The 16,878-nt window shown below is 40.6% G+C and overlaps 1 protein-coding gene across 4 annotated transcripts in view; it reads right to left on the reverse strand.

Annotated features, from left to right (window-relative positions):
* Positions 1-16,878, reverse strand: part of PTPN14 (protein tyrosine phosphatase non-receptor type 14) — a 153,323-nt gene that overhangs the window by 78,450 nt on the left and 57,995 nt on the right. For all 4 annotated transcript variants that reach the window (XM_081026396.1, XM_081026393.1, XM_081026395.1 and 1 more), the window contains exon 2: positions 9,395-9,722. In XM_081026396.1, the coding sequence (XP_080882522.1) occupies positions 9,395-9,568 (174 nt within the window). In that variant the 5' untranslated portion in view covers positions 9,569-9,722. The remainder of the gene's footprint in view (positions 1-9,394; positions 9,723-16,878) is intronic.

The raw sequence follows: 16,878 nt of genomic DNA on the forward strand, positions 1-16,878 counted from the left end.
TTGTTCCGTTCCCAGCTCCAGTGAAGCCATTAGTTGTTCCAACGTGACTGATGATGTGGAGGAAATGAAATGTGGCTGAGCAGAAAGAAAACAGGCTTTGCAGTCAGTTCCTCTCCCAGCTTTTACACTCACTCAGTAACTGTGTCCAAGTTACTGAACGTCCCAGAGCCTTCAAACTTTCTCATCTGTAAAATGGGGATGATTACAAGTATCACACACAGACTGTTAGGGGCCTAAATGAAGGGATGCCTGTCAACCATGTATGTGTGGGTGTGGGGGTGGGGGGCACGGACACACATCTTCAGTAACTACTTCATGAATGCTGCCTTCTATTGCTGTTGCTATCATCATCATCATCATCATCATCACCATCACCATCATCATCACCATCAGTAAATGAAATCGGGCCTCAAGAATCTTTTTCATCAGCACTACTGGTATCCCTACAAACCACAGAATTAGGAAGCAGAGGTTATCTGGAAATGAGTGAGAAAAAAGCAGCCAAAGTAAAAGATGGAAGACCTATAAACAACATAAAAAATCTAAAAGGTATAAGAAAAAGAAAAATCGTCACGAAGCAGTGCCTCCCTAAGATTTTCTTTAGAGTCTCATTATAGGTGTTAATGGGACACTGGACCATCACTTGGTGCTGTCCAAAGGGATCTATGATGTAGGCTTAGGCTAATCCTAAAATGAGGTAATCTGGGTACTTAATTGAATAAACTGTCTGGAAAACAGCCAAGGGAGTTCTGCATTATACTGAGTTCCTTTCTGGAGCACAGTGCCTCCTTGGAAGGGTATTCCACTATTTTGGATAGCTGGCAGCGAGTTTGCATATAATAAATGAGGTAATTTATGTAAACAGTAATGTGCTATGCTATGGAATAATTATTTTAGTTGGAAAAGAGCTCTTTTATAAGCATGGGTGGAGAAAGGGAGGGCAAACTTTGCAGTTACGTAACAGGCCAACCATGATTTATCATCTTTCACTAAAAGTAATCTTGACATTTGGGGGTATAATTTTATGGTCCATACTTCATTCAAATTATAACAGTCATTCATTCAAATTATAACATTCAAATTATTAAAAGGTCCACAGTAACTGCATAAATATTCTACAGTTGATTTTTCAAAAAATGTAAAAATATCTTTTTTACTGCTCCTATGCTTTGAAGGCTAAAATTTTAAATTTCTTTTTTTCTTTCCCACCCACCAAATCATTAAACCAGACCTGAGCTTCCAAAACAAAAACCAACCAAACAAAACATACACACACATGCATACATTGAAAAGGAGGATTAAAAGATACAAGGGAAATCGTGATATAACATAAGACATGTATTAAGACTTTAAGACATATTAGTACAGAGCTCTAAATAATAAGGAAAATTACTTCGAATGTAAAAAATCTAACTCATGGCATGATTTTTTTGATTGTTGCAATACAGCCTTTTCCATAAGACACAGGATATTTCAGGGTGATTCCCCATGTATATATCCAATGAAATAATTTCAGAACTACTTATAAAACAGGGTTTCCAGTGCAGGGTAGAAGCGGAAGAGACAGGTAACCTGGAGGACACCGTTTACCTGCTCATGGCCAGAACAACCTAATTTTAGAAGCGCTGAATTCAGTTATCAAGTGGGAAGGAAAGTCCATTTATGAGATGCCCATCTCCACCCTGTTCTGTGAAGCTATGCCCAAAGTAACCTCCTCCATTCCCACCACACCTCCCTCATTCTTCTTCTAGCTATCCCTACTCTGGAGTGTTCAGTAGACGGGAAAAACTGTCTCAAAGTTCTTGCCCTGCTCTAGTCAAGTTTACAATGCAGCCCAGGTTTATTCTGCCATGTGTCTACAGTGCGTCACTGGAAATGGAATCAGAACCTAACAGGTCACTGAAACTAACATGTGCACCAATCAACTTCCTGTGTGTTAGCCCAGGAATCATTAATACCATCAGGCCCAGCTGGGACCACACCAGGCCTGCTCATAAATGACTTGCCAGTTTAAACTCCAGCTGAATTCCGAAGGCAAGCTTCACTCCTAAACATTGCCACATGGTTGAGGAGAATGTGGTGGGTGATCCCAAATGGATATTATGTCCTCCACGACCAAAAAGGATCCCACTGTGTTGCTGCCCAGGTAAATGCCAGAGACACCTGTTTGGTTTCTCTCTGTGGCACCCAACAGAAGCCAGGTCCATCTCAACCTCAGGAAACCTCTGGGTAAGCTATAAATCCCACTTTATTTCTCAAGTTTTCTTAGCAAACAGCTCTGGTGCCATGAATTCTGCAGTCAGTTCACTGCAATGATGAGAAAAGAAGACAGAAGAACCCTGGTTCCCAGGGAGAGAAACCACATCCCTGAATTACTAAAAAGGTACCACTAAGAAAAAAATGCCACACTAAATTGTCATTTTCATATGAGTAGTTTCTTGGTTTACTTGGTTTAGAGTTTTTCATTTTAACAGAGGAAGCATAAAAGTATGCACACACTCAAAAATATGCTAGTTTCTTGTGGCAGAGTGGTGTGTGGGTACCTTAGTTTCCTAGTAAGATCCCTCTTCCAGCATCATGAAAAGATGATAGTAATGGCCTTTAAAAACAGTTTGGGTGTTTTTGATTCATTTGTTCCTTTGTGTATAGAAATGCTGTTATCCCCCACATTGGCTATTAATGGGGGGAAAAATGTTTGAGGGTTTTGTTTTTCCAGTTTTGCCACCAAGGGCACAGCTCTAATGCAAACGATTTGTAAGGGTCACAGACACAGTCTCAGCAATTACTAGGGATTAAACTCACAATCTTATCTCAAGCATTTTGGGGAGTTAATCATCCAGAAGCAAAAGTTCAAAATTTCTGGCATTAAGTTGTAATAAGTTGTCTGCATACCCAGTATTTCAGTTGTAAACTAAGAAACAGAGTTGGTATGCCTCTGCGTAAAATATATAGGAATTACATAAAGCACTAAAACTTCTACTGAGGCATGGAAAATACTTCAAAAGATGACCATAAGCAGACTCTGAAACAGCACTTCATGCAATTACATTCCAATGGCTTTGGAAAATAAACCACCGTACATCAGTTGGATAACTGTAAAAAAACAAGTTGTGTGCGATCAACCTCTACTTTGGGTAGGTCTGGGATTTCTGTAACTGTCCCGTCTATAATTAACAACTGCACCATCTTCATTTTCCTAGCCAATCTCTTCAAAAAGTACAGGAAAAGAAACTGTAGAGTAACATAGACCCAAGAAGCAAATCTCATAGTCAAGAAAAATCACACTTTGAGATTGCACAGCTCACTTAGAATAAACAAAAGGATGAAGACCTCTATGTCTAGAAAACAGACATTCGTGCCAATTTATCTTACACAACTGACATGAAGATTTCACATTATTATCCTTACAAAGACAAAAAACAGTACAAATTCAAAGACCAAAAATCTCCCCAGTAGACTACTCCAATCGATTCTCCATCAGGATTATTTTAGTCCTCTGCACATACAAATGTATATGGATGTGGTTAAGCAGGCTATAAAATACAGGGCCATTTAATCAAGTACTCCCATAATCATAGGTAAATTACCATTCCCAGAAAATTAGCATAAAATCAAACCATAGAAATATCCTTAATGTCAGTTAGCTTTTCTCTGATGTTGGCCATACGTTTTAAGATTCCCTATCTTTATAAACTCTAGCCATTATGAAAATAGCAAAATGTGGGGCATCTCTACCACAGCTAATAACTTTGGACAAATCAGCTTTTAGTAAAGACGAAAATATAAATTTGCAAAAGAAAAGGGGAATAAACTGGAGGATAATCATTCACCCTATGAAATGATTATGGATTTTTTTTGAGGTGCCTTTAAAAACCAGCATTCTTAATCTTTCTTGCCTTAGGAAAGGCCCAAGAGTTACCAAATTCACCAATCCCCAGAATGCTAAACTTCCTAACACAACAACAGTTCCCTATCTTGAATAGACTTTAGCCCTGAAGAGTATCTCAGGTACCTTTGTTAAATTATTTATCCCTCCTCCATTTATTTATGTTTTTAATTAAAAGTAGAGTCAAGATTATCCCTAAAGAAAATTATTCATATTTTACATTTTATTGGAATCCTTGATGTTACTTATTACTATTAGTATGACTTCCTTGCCCTTCTTAGAACAGCACTGGTTAGTAGAAATATAACGGGAGCCACAAAGTTAATTTTCAGTTTTCTAGTAGCTACATTGAAAAAGTACATAGACCTGAAGTTAATTTTAATAAATTTTTTTAAATGATACATTCAAAATATGATGCCTCTCATATGTAACTAATAAAAAAATGATTAATGAGATATTTTAACTTTTTTCATACTAGGCCTTCAAAACCTGATGTACATTTATTTTACGCTTACTGCACTTCTCAATTGAAACGAGCAGCAATTCAACTACTCAGTGGCCACATGTGGCCAGTGGCTACCATATTGGACAGCATGATCCTAAATTAATAATAACTGTTCAATTAATTGAAAGATTTTGGCCCAATATAAGATTACAGCATCGTATAATCAAAGCCTAAAAACAGAACAAGCAGACTTATAAAAGGGGGACAGCCCAGTCTCTGGAAGGGCTGTATGGACGGTAGCAGAGTCTGGATAGCCTGTTGGTGTCTTGTAGAGAAGACAGCCATATTGAGTGCTTCCTGTGTGCCACGCATTGGGATACTGCGACAACTTTGCAAAAACTCATTTAATCCTCGCAACAACTCATGGAGGTTGCTACTATTACCATCCCCATGTACATACAGGTGAGAAAACTGAGAGGCACAGGGTAGGTAAGGAACTATCTGAGATTATATACCTAGTAAGTGGCAGAGCCAGGGTTCAGACTCTGTTTGATCCAAGCTTATATTCCTCGCCACTAAACTCTGCTGCTTCTCCAAGCATTTATTTTTAAAATCTGAGAATCAGTCATAAAGCAACATTGTGGTATCTATTTCTCTCTTAACCTAGATCAGGGATTTTCAAACAGTGATTTTCAACTGGGGGATAGGAAGGACATAAGGAAATGGAACTCTAGCCAGATAGCCATCCCCTTTGCAAACAGAACAGCTCCATTCTACACATTCAAGTTCCACCTAAAATTTCATTTGGGGAAAACGAAAAGGGTGAAATCCATTGATCCAAATATGTTGTAACTATATTACCCAAATTCTAATTTTCTGAGCCTTCTATATCTCTTAAATCTTTTCCTTCATAGAGGTCCTGACCAAAAATTCATACCTAATTTTTTTTCTTTCAGAACTTAAAACAATTAAACAGATTTTTCCCCCCCGAAAGAGTTAATTTTATTTCCTCTTGCCAGGATTATTGTTATGTCCACCTAACTAGCATCTCCGATCCTCCTATCACCCAGCCCCATTCTTTCTCTACTAATTGGTTCTCTTCCTAAAACATAAGGTGATCATGTCACATTACACCTTGAAATCCTCTGATGGCTTTCCACCTCATAGCAGTGTTTTATTCCCCAAACAATTCCAAGAGTACTTAACAGAAGATTAAAATAAGTGTGAAATACTGAGTTCGACCCATTTTTTGTCATCTATAGAACTTCCGAGAGTGTTTGCCAAAGCATTTACCACAGCCCCTGTCTGCCACTACACATCCCTGGGAATTAGAACATTGGAGTCAGCCTGCCTGGGTTTGAGCCCAGGAGTGGCAGGCAGCTCACCCTGTACTGTGGACCCACATCCATAAAAAAGGGGACAGCAAGAGTAGCCGCCTGACAGACTTGTTATGAGAATTAAATGAGCTGATACATGGAAGGTGCTCAGCACGATAGGTAGTACAGTAAAAGGGGGTGGTTATTTTAATTATTTTTTTTGTGACACACTGTAGAAACAATGTCCTACAGGATCTAATCAACATTTCCTAGCCAGAGACAAAGCAGACTCCTGCCAGCCTTTCCACACTCTTGCCTTTACCCGCCATGACCCCCCCCCAGACACACACAAACAGATCAGTACAAACTGAACTCTGCCATTCCCTGAAAACCCCATGTGCCTTCCTGTTTCTGTACCTCGGCACGGGCTGTTCCCTTTGCTATGTTGCTTGTTTGTCCTATTCTCTAAACTCTAGGGTTTCTGGGAGCAGGGACCCTACTATAGTCAGCTTCCCAGGGCTTGACTGCATTTGCTGACCATGTGAACCAGGCCTGGGCCCTCTGGACGCCATTCAAAATGGCATCACTTCAATGCATTGAAAACCAGATTTGACCCTCAAAAAGTTTACTGCATGGATACATGTCGTATACATTTGTCAAAACCCCAGGATGTACAACACCAAGAGTGAACCCCAAAGTAAACTATGGACTTGGGGTAATAATGATATATTAATGTGGGTTCATCGGTTGTAACAAATGTTCCCCTCTGGTGTGGGATGTTTATAGTGGGGAGGGTACGGGAGTTGGGGGGGCGGTATATAGAGCTCTGCTTTCCACTCAATTTTGTTATAAACCTTGAACTGCTTTAAAAATAAAATTATTTTTAAATTATCTAATAAAATGAAGTGGCAAAACACAAACTAATTAATGTAAATCAAACATTATATCAAAATTAATTTTCCTTTCCTAATATAAAGCTATTATAAACTTTAGGATACACCTAAACTATAGGTCACTTGCAGTGGCAAAGTCAAATAGCCATCATAATCTGGTTTCCAAACCTTCATAAAGACTAAACATTGTGTTATATTTTAGGTGGATTTCCATTTTCTCCTGTAAAGCACCATCATTTGGAAAATGACCCCAAATCCAAAGTCAAGTGTGTGGAGCAGACCCTGTGTTCCACCACTCCTACTTGTGCTACTGGGTGAAGAATGCATTCCTCCTTAAGGTGTGGAGGCACAAAAGAAGAAAGTATTAGACTGCTCTTTCTGACCCTTTAGTTCAGAAGTATCTACAGGACTGTTGCACAAAAGGCCATACCTTCGATGTCACCTGTCACAGAACAAAAGCACACAATTAAAAAGAAAGTGATTTGCTCTAATGTGGATGCACTCGTTTGGGGCCCGTCAAAATAAAGCCAACACTAAACACAAACCACACCTTAGCATTAGGAGATCAGTCACACTGCAACACATGCTTGACAGCAGAATCTGGACTTCACAGCTTAATCCTACCTGACAATTCTGTTGTGGGATAATCCAGGGTTGACCTTTACCCTCTCACTGCCAGAAACAATAGTCTGCTGAGAGCAGTTATTACCATACACATCTCAGACACGCCTCACCTTATACCTTCCACTGTAGTTTTAACTGATGATTTGCAGAGGTGGCTTCTCAACCCCCCAAAATAGAAGCTACTCTTTCATATCCTTGGAGAAGGCTCTGTTCATCCTTCTCTGGGGTTTTCTCTCCCCTGCCAGGGCTGCGATGTTCAGTGGGGCAGGCTGTGCACTGCACAACTCCAAGGTTAGCCACTGCTGCCCCTGCATTGCATCTCAGCTTGATTACATTCGATCTTCACTGTTCATTTAAATGCTGGACTCCCCTACTCAGCTGTGCATGTTTTAAAAACAAAACTGTACTTTATCTTCATTTCATCAAGTCCCAAGATTTTGTTTAATAAAAAAGACTCTCAAATTGGAACAGTGACATATTATTAGAGACAGAATTATGCATTTTCCACAGTGTATCTCTTTTAACATTTACAACAGCCCTCTAATCTAAGGTAAGTAAGGCAAGTGTCATTATTCCCATTTTACAGATGAGCAAAGTGATGCCCAGAAATGCAGTAACTTCCCAGGTTACCTAACTAATAAGTGACAGAACTATAACTTAAACCCAAGTCCAAGACTCCAAAGCCTGCACTTGTAACTGTAACCACATGCTATACTGCCTCCCAATGCATGTGAACAATTACTTAAATCACTCGAATGTGAGTTACTGGTGATACTCAAAAGTAAAACTACTTGAGAGTCATGTATTTTTAAATGATCTATAACTAAAATTTTTACAAGAATTTAGACCAGTGTCCTGCCCAACCAATCCATAGCATTAAGGTTTTTTCCTTTATACCCATGCATGTACCTGTGTTTAAATATGCATGTCCAAATGGGCTACTAATAAGCAAAACAGAGCCAGCTATCAGCCAGCAAGGTGAGAACACTTCACATGTTTACTCTATTGTGTCAGCTACCGAGCTACACATATCTGTTGGGCAGGACAGTCTCCTACATAGGAAACTAAATTTCAAAGGAAGACCTGATCACCGAAACCAAAGTATAAACATGAAGACCAGCACGAGATAGAAAAGTTCAAGTAGAACAGTCCCCCAGAGGATAAGAATCAGCGTGAGGAAGACATCAAGGGGAGAGGAAGACCTTCCCTCACCCAAATTCCTTTGTGCACCTGGAAAGGAAGAGGATGGTGAGGGATGAGGAGGGTGATCAAACACCATCACTTCCAACGGGCACCACCGTGTCCCTTCTCCAGTACCCTGAGGAACTTGGGTAATGATGTCACAGGCCTAGGACGTCTACAAAGCTGTACCTTGTCTTTAGCAAGGCTTGAATCTCAGGGACCCATACTCATTTCAGCACTGGCAACCATTCAACCCTACCACCTTACACACAGCCAATCTGCCACATGGCTCTCACGACACAAATGCTTGTACGGGCTACTCACCAAGTCTCTTTTCTGGAATGTTGGAAAGACTGAAAAAAGCCAGGCTTGCTTGTTAGAAGGGATGCACTGTATGAAGTAAGAGTCTCTTCTAAAGAGTGGCAATGTGACTGTCTTAATGGTCAACCCCAGGTTTGCTTAAAGCCCTGAGAAGTCTCACAGACAGTACAAAGACAGCAAGGGTCATGGGGACTCTCAAAAGGAACAAAACCCCCATTCTGCAAGCTCCCACAAAAAAGCCTCACTGGTCACACTCACTTTAAATGCTTTTTCTCTTTTTCTTCCCTTTGAAGAGGAAAATACAGAAACTAACAAGCAAAAAATAAAAGCAGCTGCATCTACCCTCCACGTGGGAGTTCTCTCCTTGGTTTGCAGCAGGAACGCCAAACACCAGCTACCCACTCAACTGCTTTAAGAACAGAAAATGACTTTGGTGAGAGAGTCGCTCATTTTTAACCCTTCCCCTCACCCCGCAAATCTCCTCGCCAGCAGAAACAAAAAGGGAGGCTGCCACTCCGTGCAAGCTCCAGGTGGTGTCCTTGTTTCTCACATCAGAGCAGGTCTCCCGATCCACTGAAGGGTGTAAGAACAAGCCCATGCTAAGAAGAACAGGATTCTTCTAAACACAAGGCGGAGGCTGAAAGGTATGGCAGGTGCCAAGACTCAGGTGGCTGGTCCCTTGGGTGAGGTCTCGCTCATACAGTCACCACACACACAGTCTTCTTACCTCCCGCAACTCCAGCCTCTGAGCCACAGCCTCCAGGCACTCCTGCCCTGTGCTTTCCACCGACAATGTGCACTCGATAACACTGCTATCCAACAGGCGGATCCGGGTCACGAAGCAGTTCTTGCTCAGGACATTGTAGCGCCGTGTCCGGCGGAGCTTCAGGCCGAAAGGCATGGCTCTGTGGCCCTCGGACACGGCCCTCGAGTGCCTGCGTCCACGTCCCTGAGATGGCCTTAGCAGTTTCGGGACTGGGCGATGGTCCTACCAGCCGTGCTCCTCCAGACACAGGAAAAGGTGGCCATGCCCAGTGTGGGACTCTGCAGGAGCTCTGCAAACAGAAAAGAAGCAGCAAGGTCAGGGGCTGGAAGGGAAGTGGGCGGTGGGATGGCCCGTCTTCAACACAAGACGCTACCCCTCTCCCCACAACAGATGACCCTCCAGAACCGCAAGCCACTTGGGAGAGTCCATGTTCTTCATCTTATCTTACAAGGGTGATACGATAGAAACATCTACTTGACAGCTGAAGAAACGGGGATTCCAAGAGATTCAAAGAACTCATCCGAGAACGCACACACTAAATGGCCAGAATTCAAACCAGTGTCTCTGCAACTTCAATTCACATGCTTTTTTCACTGCTCAAGAAATAGGAGTGAAATTTGAATAGTGTTTTTTTAAACTTCTAAATATGTATATTATCTCATTTCAACCTCATTAACAACCCTGGGGTGTAGGTTGTATGATCAGTTCGAGGTTTGATGGTTTAAATGACTCCCTAATCCTGAAGTTAAAATTGTATCTTGTTCCTCCTCACTCTTTCTAACACTGCCTCTTTACTTTCATTACCATTATTTACCTTCTTGATTTTAATATTTTATTTATTTTATTACTTATTTTCTTGTCCATTTATTTACTTAGAATAGATGGCAGAAGATGGAGGAAATTACACATTTAATAGAGTCAGCAACTTCCTACTTTTTAAAAACATTTTTAAATGTATGAATTCTTTAATACACTTAAAATGACAACTTCTTGTCTGCTTTTTTTTTAAACCAAATATTTAGACAGATGTGGGGAACCACCCTACCATCATTTTGTTCTTTTATGAAATGCTTGATGCAAAACCCTGTCACCCAATTACAGGTAATTGAACTTACTAATAACGAGATTTACTGACACCCTGATGTCCCACCAAATGCCAGTGATGACATTATTGCCATGGAGAACACAACAATAAGATAACAACCACAAAAGTGCCATTACTATTCTATCCTGAGCCAGTAATGTTCTCACCAGGAGACTCCTGTCTTCCAAAGAAGGCAGAGATGCCCAGACAGCCTTTCTGTTCAACTTTCTGTCTCCATCAAGCTCTAAGGGCCACCTCTTGCTCATATGATTGCTGTTAACTTGATTCCCTAAGTCAGGCAGGTCCAGCCAGTTTTCACATCCTTCATCCACAGAATTACCTCTGAGCCTCCCCCCTACCCCGCCCCCCAACACTTGGATAGACGAATATGAGTAACTACTTGCAGGAATTCTTGAATTAATAAATAAAATGGCTTCAATATTGAGCAACCACTTGGTGTCAGCATCCCAAGCCTCACACAAGTTGTCAGGGCACAACCCTACAACACAGCAAAACACACTCCCCACACTCCCTCAGCCTGTCTTTGATGCCTGCCTTTGGCACATTCCTCAGCATGACAGATATGTTTTATGGTGGCTTAAAATACACATGCTAGTAGAGACATTGGCTTGGTAAAATATATTAACATTTCTAAATCACTTTATGTTGGCAAAGGATCATGTTTACCTTCAAGGTAGGCCAACCTGATGATCTCCTGATATCTCCTGAAAGGAATATGAAGGGACCCACCCAAAAAAAGAAAAAAAGAGAGCCAGAATTCAAATACAGAGCCCTTAAGAGTTTAGTCCTCATGCATTCCCTCAACTTGTTGAAACACAGGGCAGAAAACATCAAGATTCAATTCCTATATTAGCCAGGGCGCCTCAAACAGAAAAATATTTGCTCTGTGGGGACAAGCCACATTTCCAATCCCGGGCCAGGCACTTTACATTTGGGTGTGTCTCATCTTAAACACCTATGAAGGAATGTGGCTGGCTTAGTACACATTTATCCCAGCCACTATTGAAAACAACCCTGCTACATATTCTACAGGACGCTGTCCATAATTCACAATTAGTGAAATAAAAACTAAGCTGCCCAACAACATATAGAGATCATCACAGTTTTTATAATAAATAAACAAACGACATGAACAAATGAGAAAGAAAGTAAGTTCACAGTTAAAATGATTAATTGTTATCTCGGGGCTGTATAGCAGTGACATTAAATAGAATTCTCATTTGTATTTTACAGATGTCTGTCTGAGTTGTTCTAACATTTTAGAAATGCCTCACATTATTTTTGCAAATAAAGATTCATTTAAAGTACATCAGCTACTGAAAAAGGTAGATGGGGGCAGCATCTGACAACCTGGCCACATATCTCCTACAAAATACCTGACTATTTTAAATTTTTAAAAACATTTCAAATCTTCAATTTGCAAGAAACTTCCCTGGTAAGGTATCAACAAAAAAGTTATAGGAAAACTGGTCTGGTCCTTCTCAAGGTCAACATTATAAAACAAGAATTGAACAGGTGGGACTAGAAGGGGATTGCTCTAGAGTAAAAGAGCTTTAGGAGTTATCAAAACAAAATGCCGGGCTAGCCCGGTGGCTCAGGCGGTTGGAGCTCCGTGCTCCTAATTCCGAAGGCTGCCGGTTTGATTCTCACATGGGCCAGTGGGCTCTCAACCACAAAGTTGCCGGTTCAACTGCTCGAGTCCCGGGAGGGATGCTGGGCTGCGCCCCCTGCAACTAAGATTGAACACGGCACCTTGAGCTGAGCTGCCACTGAGCTCCCAGATGGCTCAGTTGGCTGGAGCGCACCCTCTCAACCACAAGGTTGCCGGTTCGACTCCCACAAGGGATGGTGGGCTGTGCCCCCTGCAACTAGCAACGGCAACTGGACCTGGAGCTGAGCTGCGCCCTCCACAACTAAGACTGAAAGGACAACAACTTGACTTAGAAAAAGTCCTGGAAGTACACACTGTTCCCCAATAAAGTCTTCTTCCCCCTCCCCCAAAAATAAAACAAAATAAATCTGTTTAAAAAAAAATGCCATGTGTGACCCTTCATCAAACCCAGGTTTGAAAAAAATGTCTATAAAAGACACAGACAATTAGGGAAATTTGAAATAGAGATTAAATTATATTAATGTATTATTGATAAGCGTCTTTTGTTGTTGCTAGTGGAATTGCGGTTATATAGGAGAATGTCTTTAGGGGAATATCTCATATACCAGCGGTTATACCTAGGGATGAAAATGTCATGATGCCTGTAACTTACTTACAAATTACTGAAAAACAACACATACATATACACATAAGCACATACACAAATTCAGAGCTCAAACAAGTATGACAAAACGTTAATGGTTGTTAAATCTGGAAGGTAGGCGTACAGATATTCACTGCACTATTCTTTTAGCTTTTCTGTATACTTATTCATAATCAAAAGGTGGGGGGAAAAAGGCAACCCTCTACGCAGGTATTAAACAAGCTCCAAACATACCTACTCCTTATGGCTCGTTTTAAATGCTGCAGCCTCTTTCTATGGACTTCTCTGATCTTTTTCTTTGTCTGAACTCCCAGGCATATGTGCTTATTTTAATGTATCAATCTAATTTATGTTAGATGTATCAGCACATTTTTTTACTCTAAACTCCCCTATCTTTAAAACACACATAATTTACCTAAATTAAAAGCTCATGGCATTTACACCCAGAACTTGTGTGGTCATAGAGCTGTGCTTCTGGAAAGAACTTCTAGGCACTCATTTAAGACATTCCTTACCTTTAGGAAGGGCTACACCTAAATTATCCCAGGTAAACAATCTGTTTGACACTAACTTGTAACAACTGGGTTAGAGAAGATGATCTGTTAGTCCTTTCAGTTTTACTATTATAGGTGGATGGATTACTCGCCATGTTTAAGCTCTTGAAGAATCCATAGCATGTGTGTCACTAATTATTTTCTTAACTCCCCATGGAGGCATACAGTTCTACCTTAAACATAACCCAGCTCCCTGCTGTATTTTAAGCCCAATTGCTCTGCTAAGTCCTTGATAGAAAGAGAGCAAAGATTACGATATCCCACTATACAATAGAATTGATTATGAGGTCTACTAGATGTCCTTTGTTAAATAGCCTGGCTCCTAGTACCTTTCTGATTTCCCCATGTGGTTCTCTGGGGGCTCATCATATTTATTTTAATCACATGCACATTATAAAACCTAGAACTAAATGCCATTTTCTCAAGATTTTCCTGATGAAATTCACTTTTCAAAAGAGATCAAATTAGGCCACCATCATCCTATTTACAATAAGGTGTTTACTTTTATGATTTTTTTTTTAATTATTGGGGAATATTGGGAAACAGTGTGTTTTTCCAGGACCCATGAGCACCAAGTCAAGTCATTGTTTTCCATCTAGTTGTGCAGGGCACAGCTCATTGGCCCACATGGGAATTGAACCGGCAACCTTGGTGTTAAGAGCACTGCGCTTTAACCAACTGAGCCATCCAGCTGCCCCTTGTGTGTTTTTTTAATGGAAAGCTCCTTTAAAAATAAAAAGTCACTTAAAATACAGACTTTCATTTATCTCCTCTTCAAGAACATATCCAGTAAATAATATCAAGCTGCACTTGTTGCTGATACCCATTCATGGAAGTTAAAACAAGTACTTTACGGTAAACCATCTGTACGGAAATATAGATGGTAAAACTAACGGGACTGACTCTCGATTTTTTTTTTCCAATACAGTCATTCATTCTCATTTCCAAATATAATCTATTGATCCTCTTTTTCTTAGGCGTATCATAGAAAGAAAAGTAGCACCCCAGCCTTTCGTAGAATGATCAGTAGTATGAGTAGTAGTATAATTTGGGAATAAGAAGCAAAAGTGAAGAAAATGACAGGGAAAGGGCCACACACACTCTGAACTCTCAAGCTCCAGGTCTCTGACTCAGCAAAGCCAATATTAAATGAATGTTAAAGGCACTCACTTGACAGGAGGAGAGAGAACTACAGCTGACCTGAACGGTTCTAAGAGCCAAAGTTTACTCTCAGAAGGACACGTGCAAACCTTTAAGCAAGAACTGGCTTTAACCAGAGAGGCCTGGGGTGACTGCTGGCTTATAGCCTCTCTCAGCCTCAGTTTACTCACCTGTCTCTGAGAGGTAAATGAGAAAATGTTTCAGCGGGGCCCTCAGCAGAGGTGTGGACAGTCCTTTCCTGTTCCCCCACATAGTAAGTTAGTGAAAAGGAGGATTTTGGTACCTTACCACATACTGTGGAGAAAATCTTTCAAAAAGGAAAACAAAGAAGACAAAGCAAAGCATAGAGTTTAACATGAAGCTATGATGATTCCATGGGGAAACTTGACTGAATGTGAACATGAACCATGCGTTCTCCCAGCACTGCCACCTTGTCATCCCCCAAACGCTGACCTGGAGCAGAAAGGAGCCATTCATAAGCTAAAATGTCCCATTCCGAGCCCATCCTGGGTGGGTAAGAATATGGTAGCTTTTTTATCTCAGTCGGTAATAAGTGTAGAGTGTTTGGTGTTAAAACTGGTTCCAAATTGCCTTTGGTCTTATAATCGGCATGGCTGCGTTTCTACAGCTGATGGCACGTCTGTGTCCTTTGCACTAGAGACCCCTGTATGTGTCTTAGCTCCTCACTTAGAATCCTAAGATAAGATCTGTGTCAGATTCAACTTTGTGGTCTCCTATAAACCCTAAAGTGGAGCTTTGCACATGGCGAGAAGCTAAATAAATATTTGTCATTATGATGAAAGAAAGAATGAACCCTGAAAGAATTGAATTTCTGATGCCAAGGTAGGGCAGGGCTTCCTGGTGACACTTGAGGAATTCAGAACCTTAGATAGGTCTGACTTTTGGAGGCTTAAGAGAGGCATCAACTGTGGAAGACAGGAATGAGAAGTTATTCAGCTCACTGGTGCTCTTTATGGGGCGAAATTTCTAAACGAACTTTTCCATGGGAACCGACATTTCTAAAAAGAACATTTCCACCACACAAGTGTCTCTTTTCCAGACCGTGATGTGTCTGATACTGGGAATGGTCTCAAAGGCCAGACAAATGCCACATCTCATGGAAGTTCTTTGCAAAAACTACAATGCCACCACCAAGGTGGGAAACAGTGCTCCAGTGTGCCCGTGACTGCCGAAAGCAATTTGTTGGGATGTCTGCTCTGTAAACAGCACACTTTAAACACCTTTTCTAGAATAGGCTACAATGGGAGAGACATACAGAAAAGCTTCAAAGTCACTTCTAAAACTCCTGACTCGTCAATCAGCTTCCTAAAAGCGCTAATACGTAAGTTTCCATTTTTTCCTAAACATGTCAGTGAAAGACCTGCAAAGTTAAAAACACAAAGCAAAGATAACTTGTTCATAATATAGAAACAGTCGCTTGGCTGGTCTAATAAATCTTTAAATCTAAAGAGTAAGAAGTGGGGAGATCTCTCATAATATCAACCAAACACAGCTTAATCAATCCTCTTTATTGACTTACCTGTACAGTCTTTGGGAAATGAAAGACAGAAATTAAAATCCAAATCTTAAACATGGTCATCACACTTTCTTTTTATTTCCCATGCTATGTTATTTATACATGCCTTGTGTTTTTTTTCTTTTAAAGTTCTGAAATCACTAACAGAAGCTAACTGCTATTCAGCTGCATAGTATATTTACCATCAGTCTCTGGAATTTTTCCAGCGTTCCATATTATTACAACTCCCAAGCACACCTCACAAAACTATGTAACCCTTGTCTGGGTGTGAGAAAGGAAAAATTGATGCAACTAGTCCATCCTGTGTATAAACCTGCATAAGGCACAGCTCGATTTTGAAAAATGAATGGCATTTTCCTAAGGAGAATTTTTCAAAGGGATGGGGTGAGAGTACACGGGAAAGAAAAGAGTAGTGAAAATGTCTTATCTGATTTCCCCCTTAAAGAAGAGCAGGAAAGAGGTTACTCTAACTTTACATACACGACCTTGCTTCTTGGTCCTTAGCAGATTTCAGAGAGACAAGGAAAAGCACGTTGATGAGTGAGAAAATTTGCAATGAGAGAGGTCACTGGTAAACTATAAAAATAAGCACGCCACAGCGTGGAAGGCTGTGTCAAAAACACCCTGTAATAACTAGGAACTATGAAATAATATCTAGCATACTCTGGTTAAGAAGGCTGAAAATAAATATATTTTTCTTTTATTTACTTGTAAGTGTGTTTTTCCAGCTCTAAGTCAAATAGTTGTCTCAATCTAGTTGTGGAGGGCGCAGCTCACAGTGAGTGGCCCATGTGGGGATGGAACCGGCAACCTTGTTAAGAGCACCGTGTTCT

Source organism: Rhinolophus hipposideros (assembly GCF_964194185.1).
Source record: "Rhinolophus hipposideros genome assembly, chromosome: 19".
Classification (NCBI taxonomy): Eukaryota; Metazoa; Chordata; class Mammalia; order Chiroptera; family Rhinolophidae; genus Rhinolophus; species Rhinolophus hipposideros.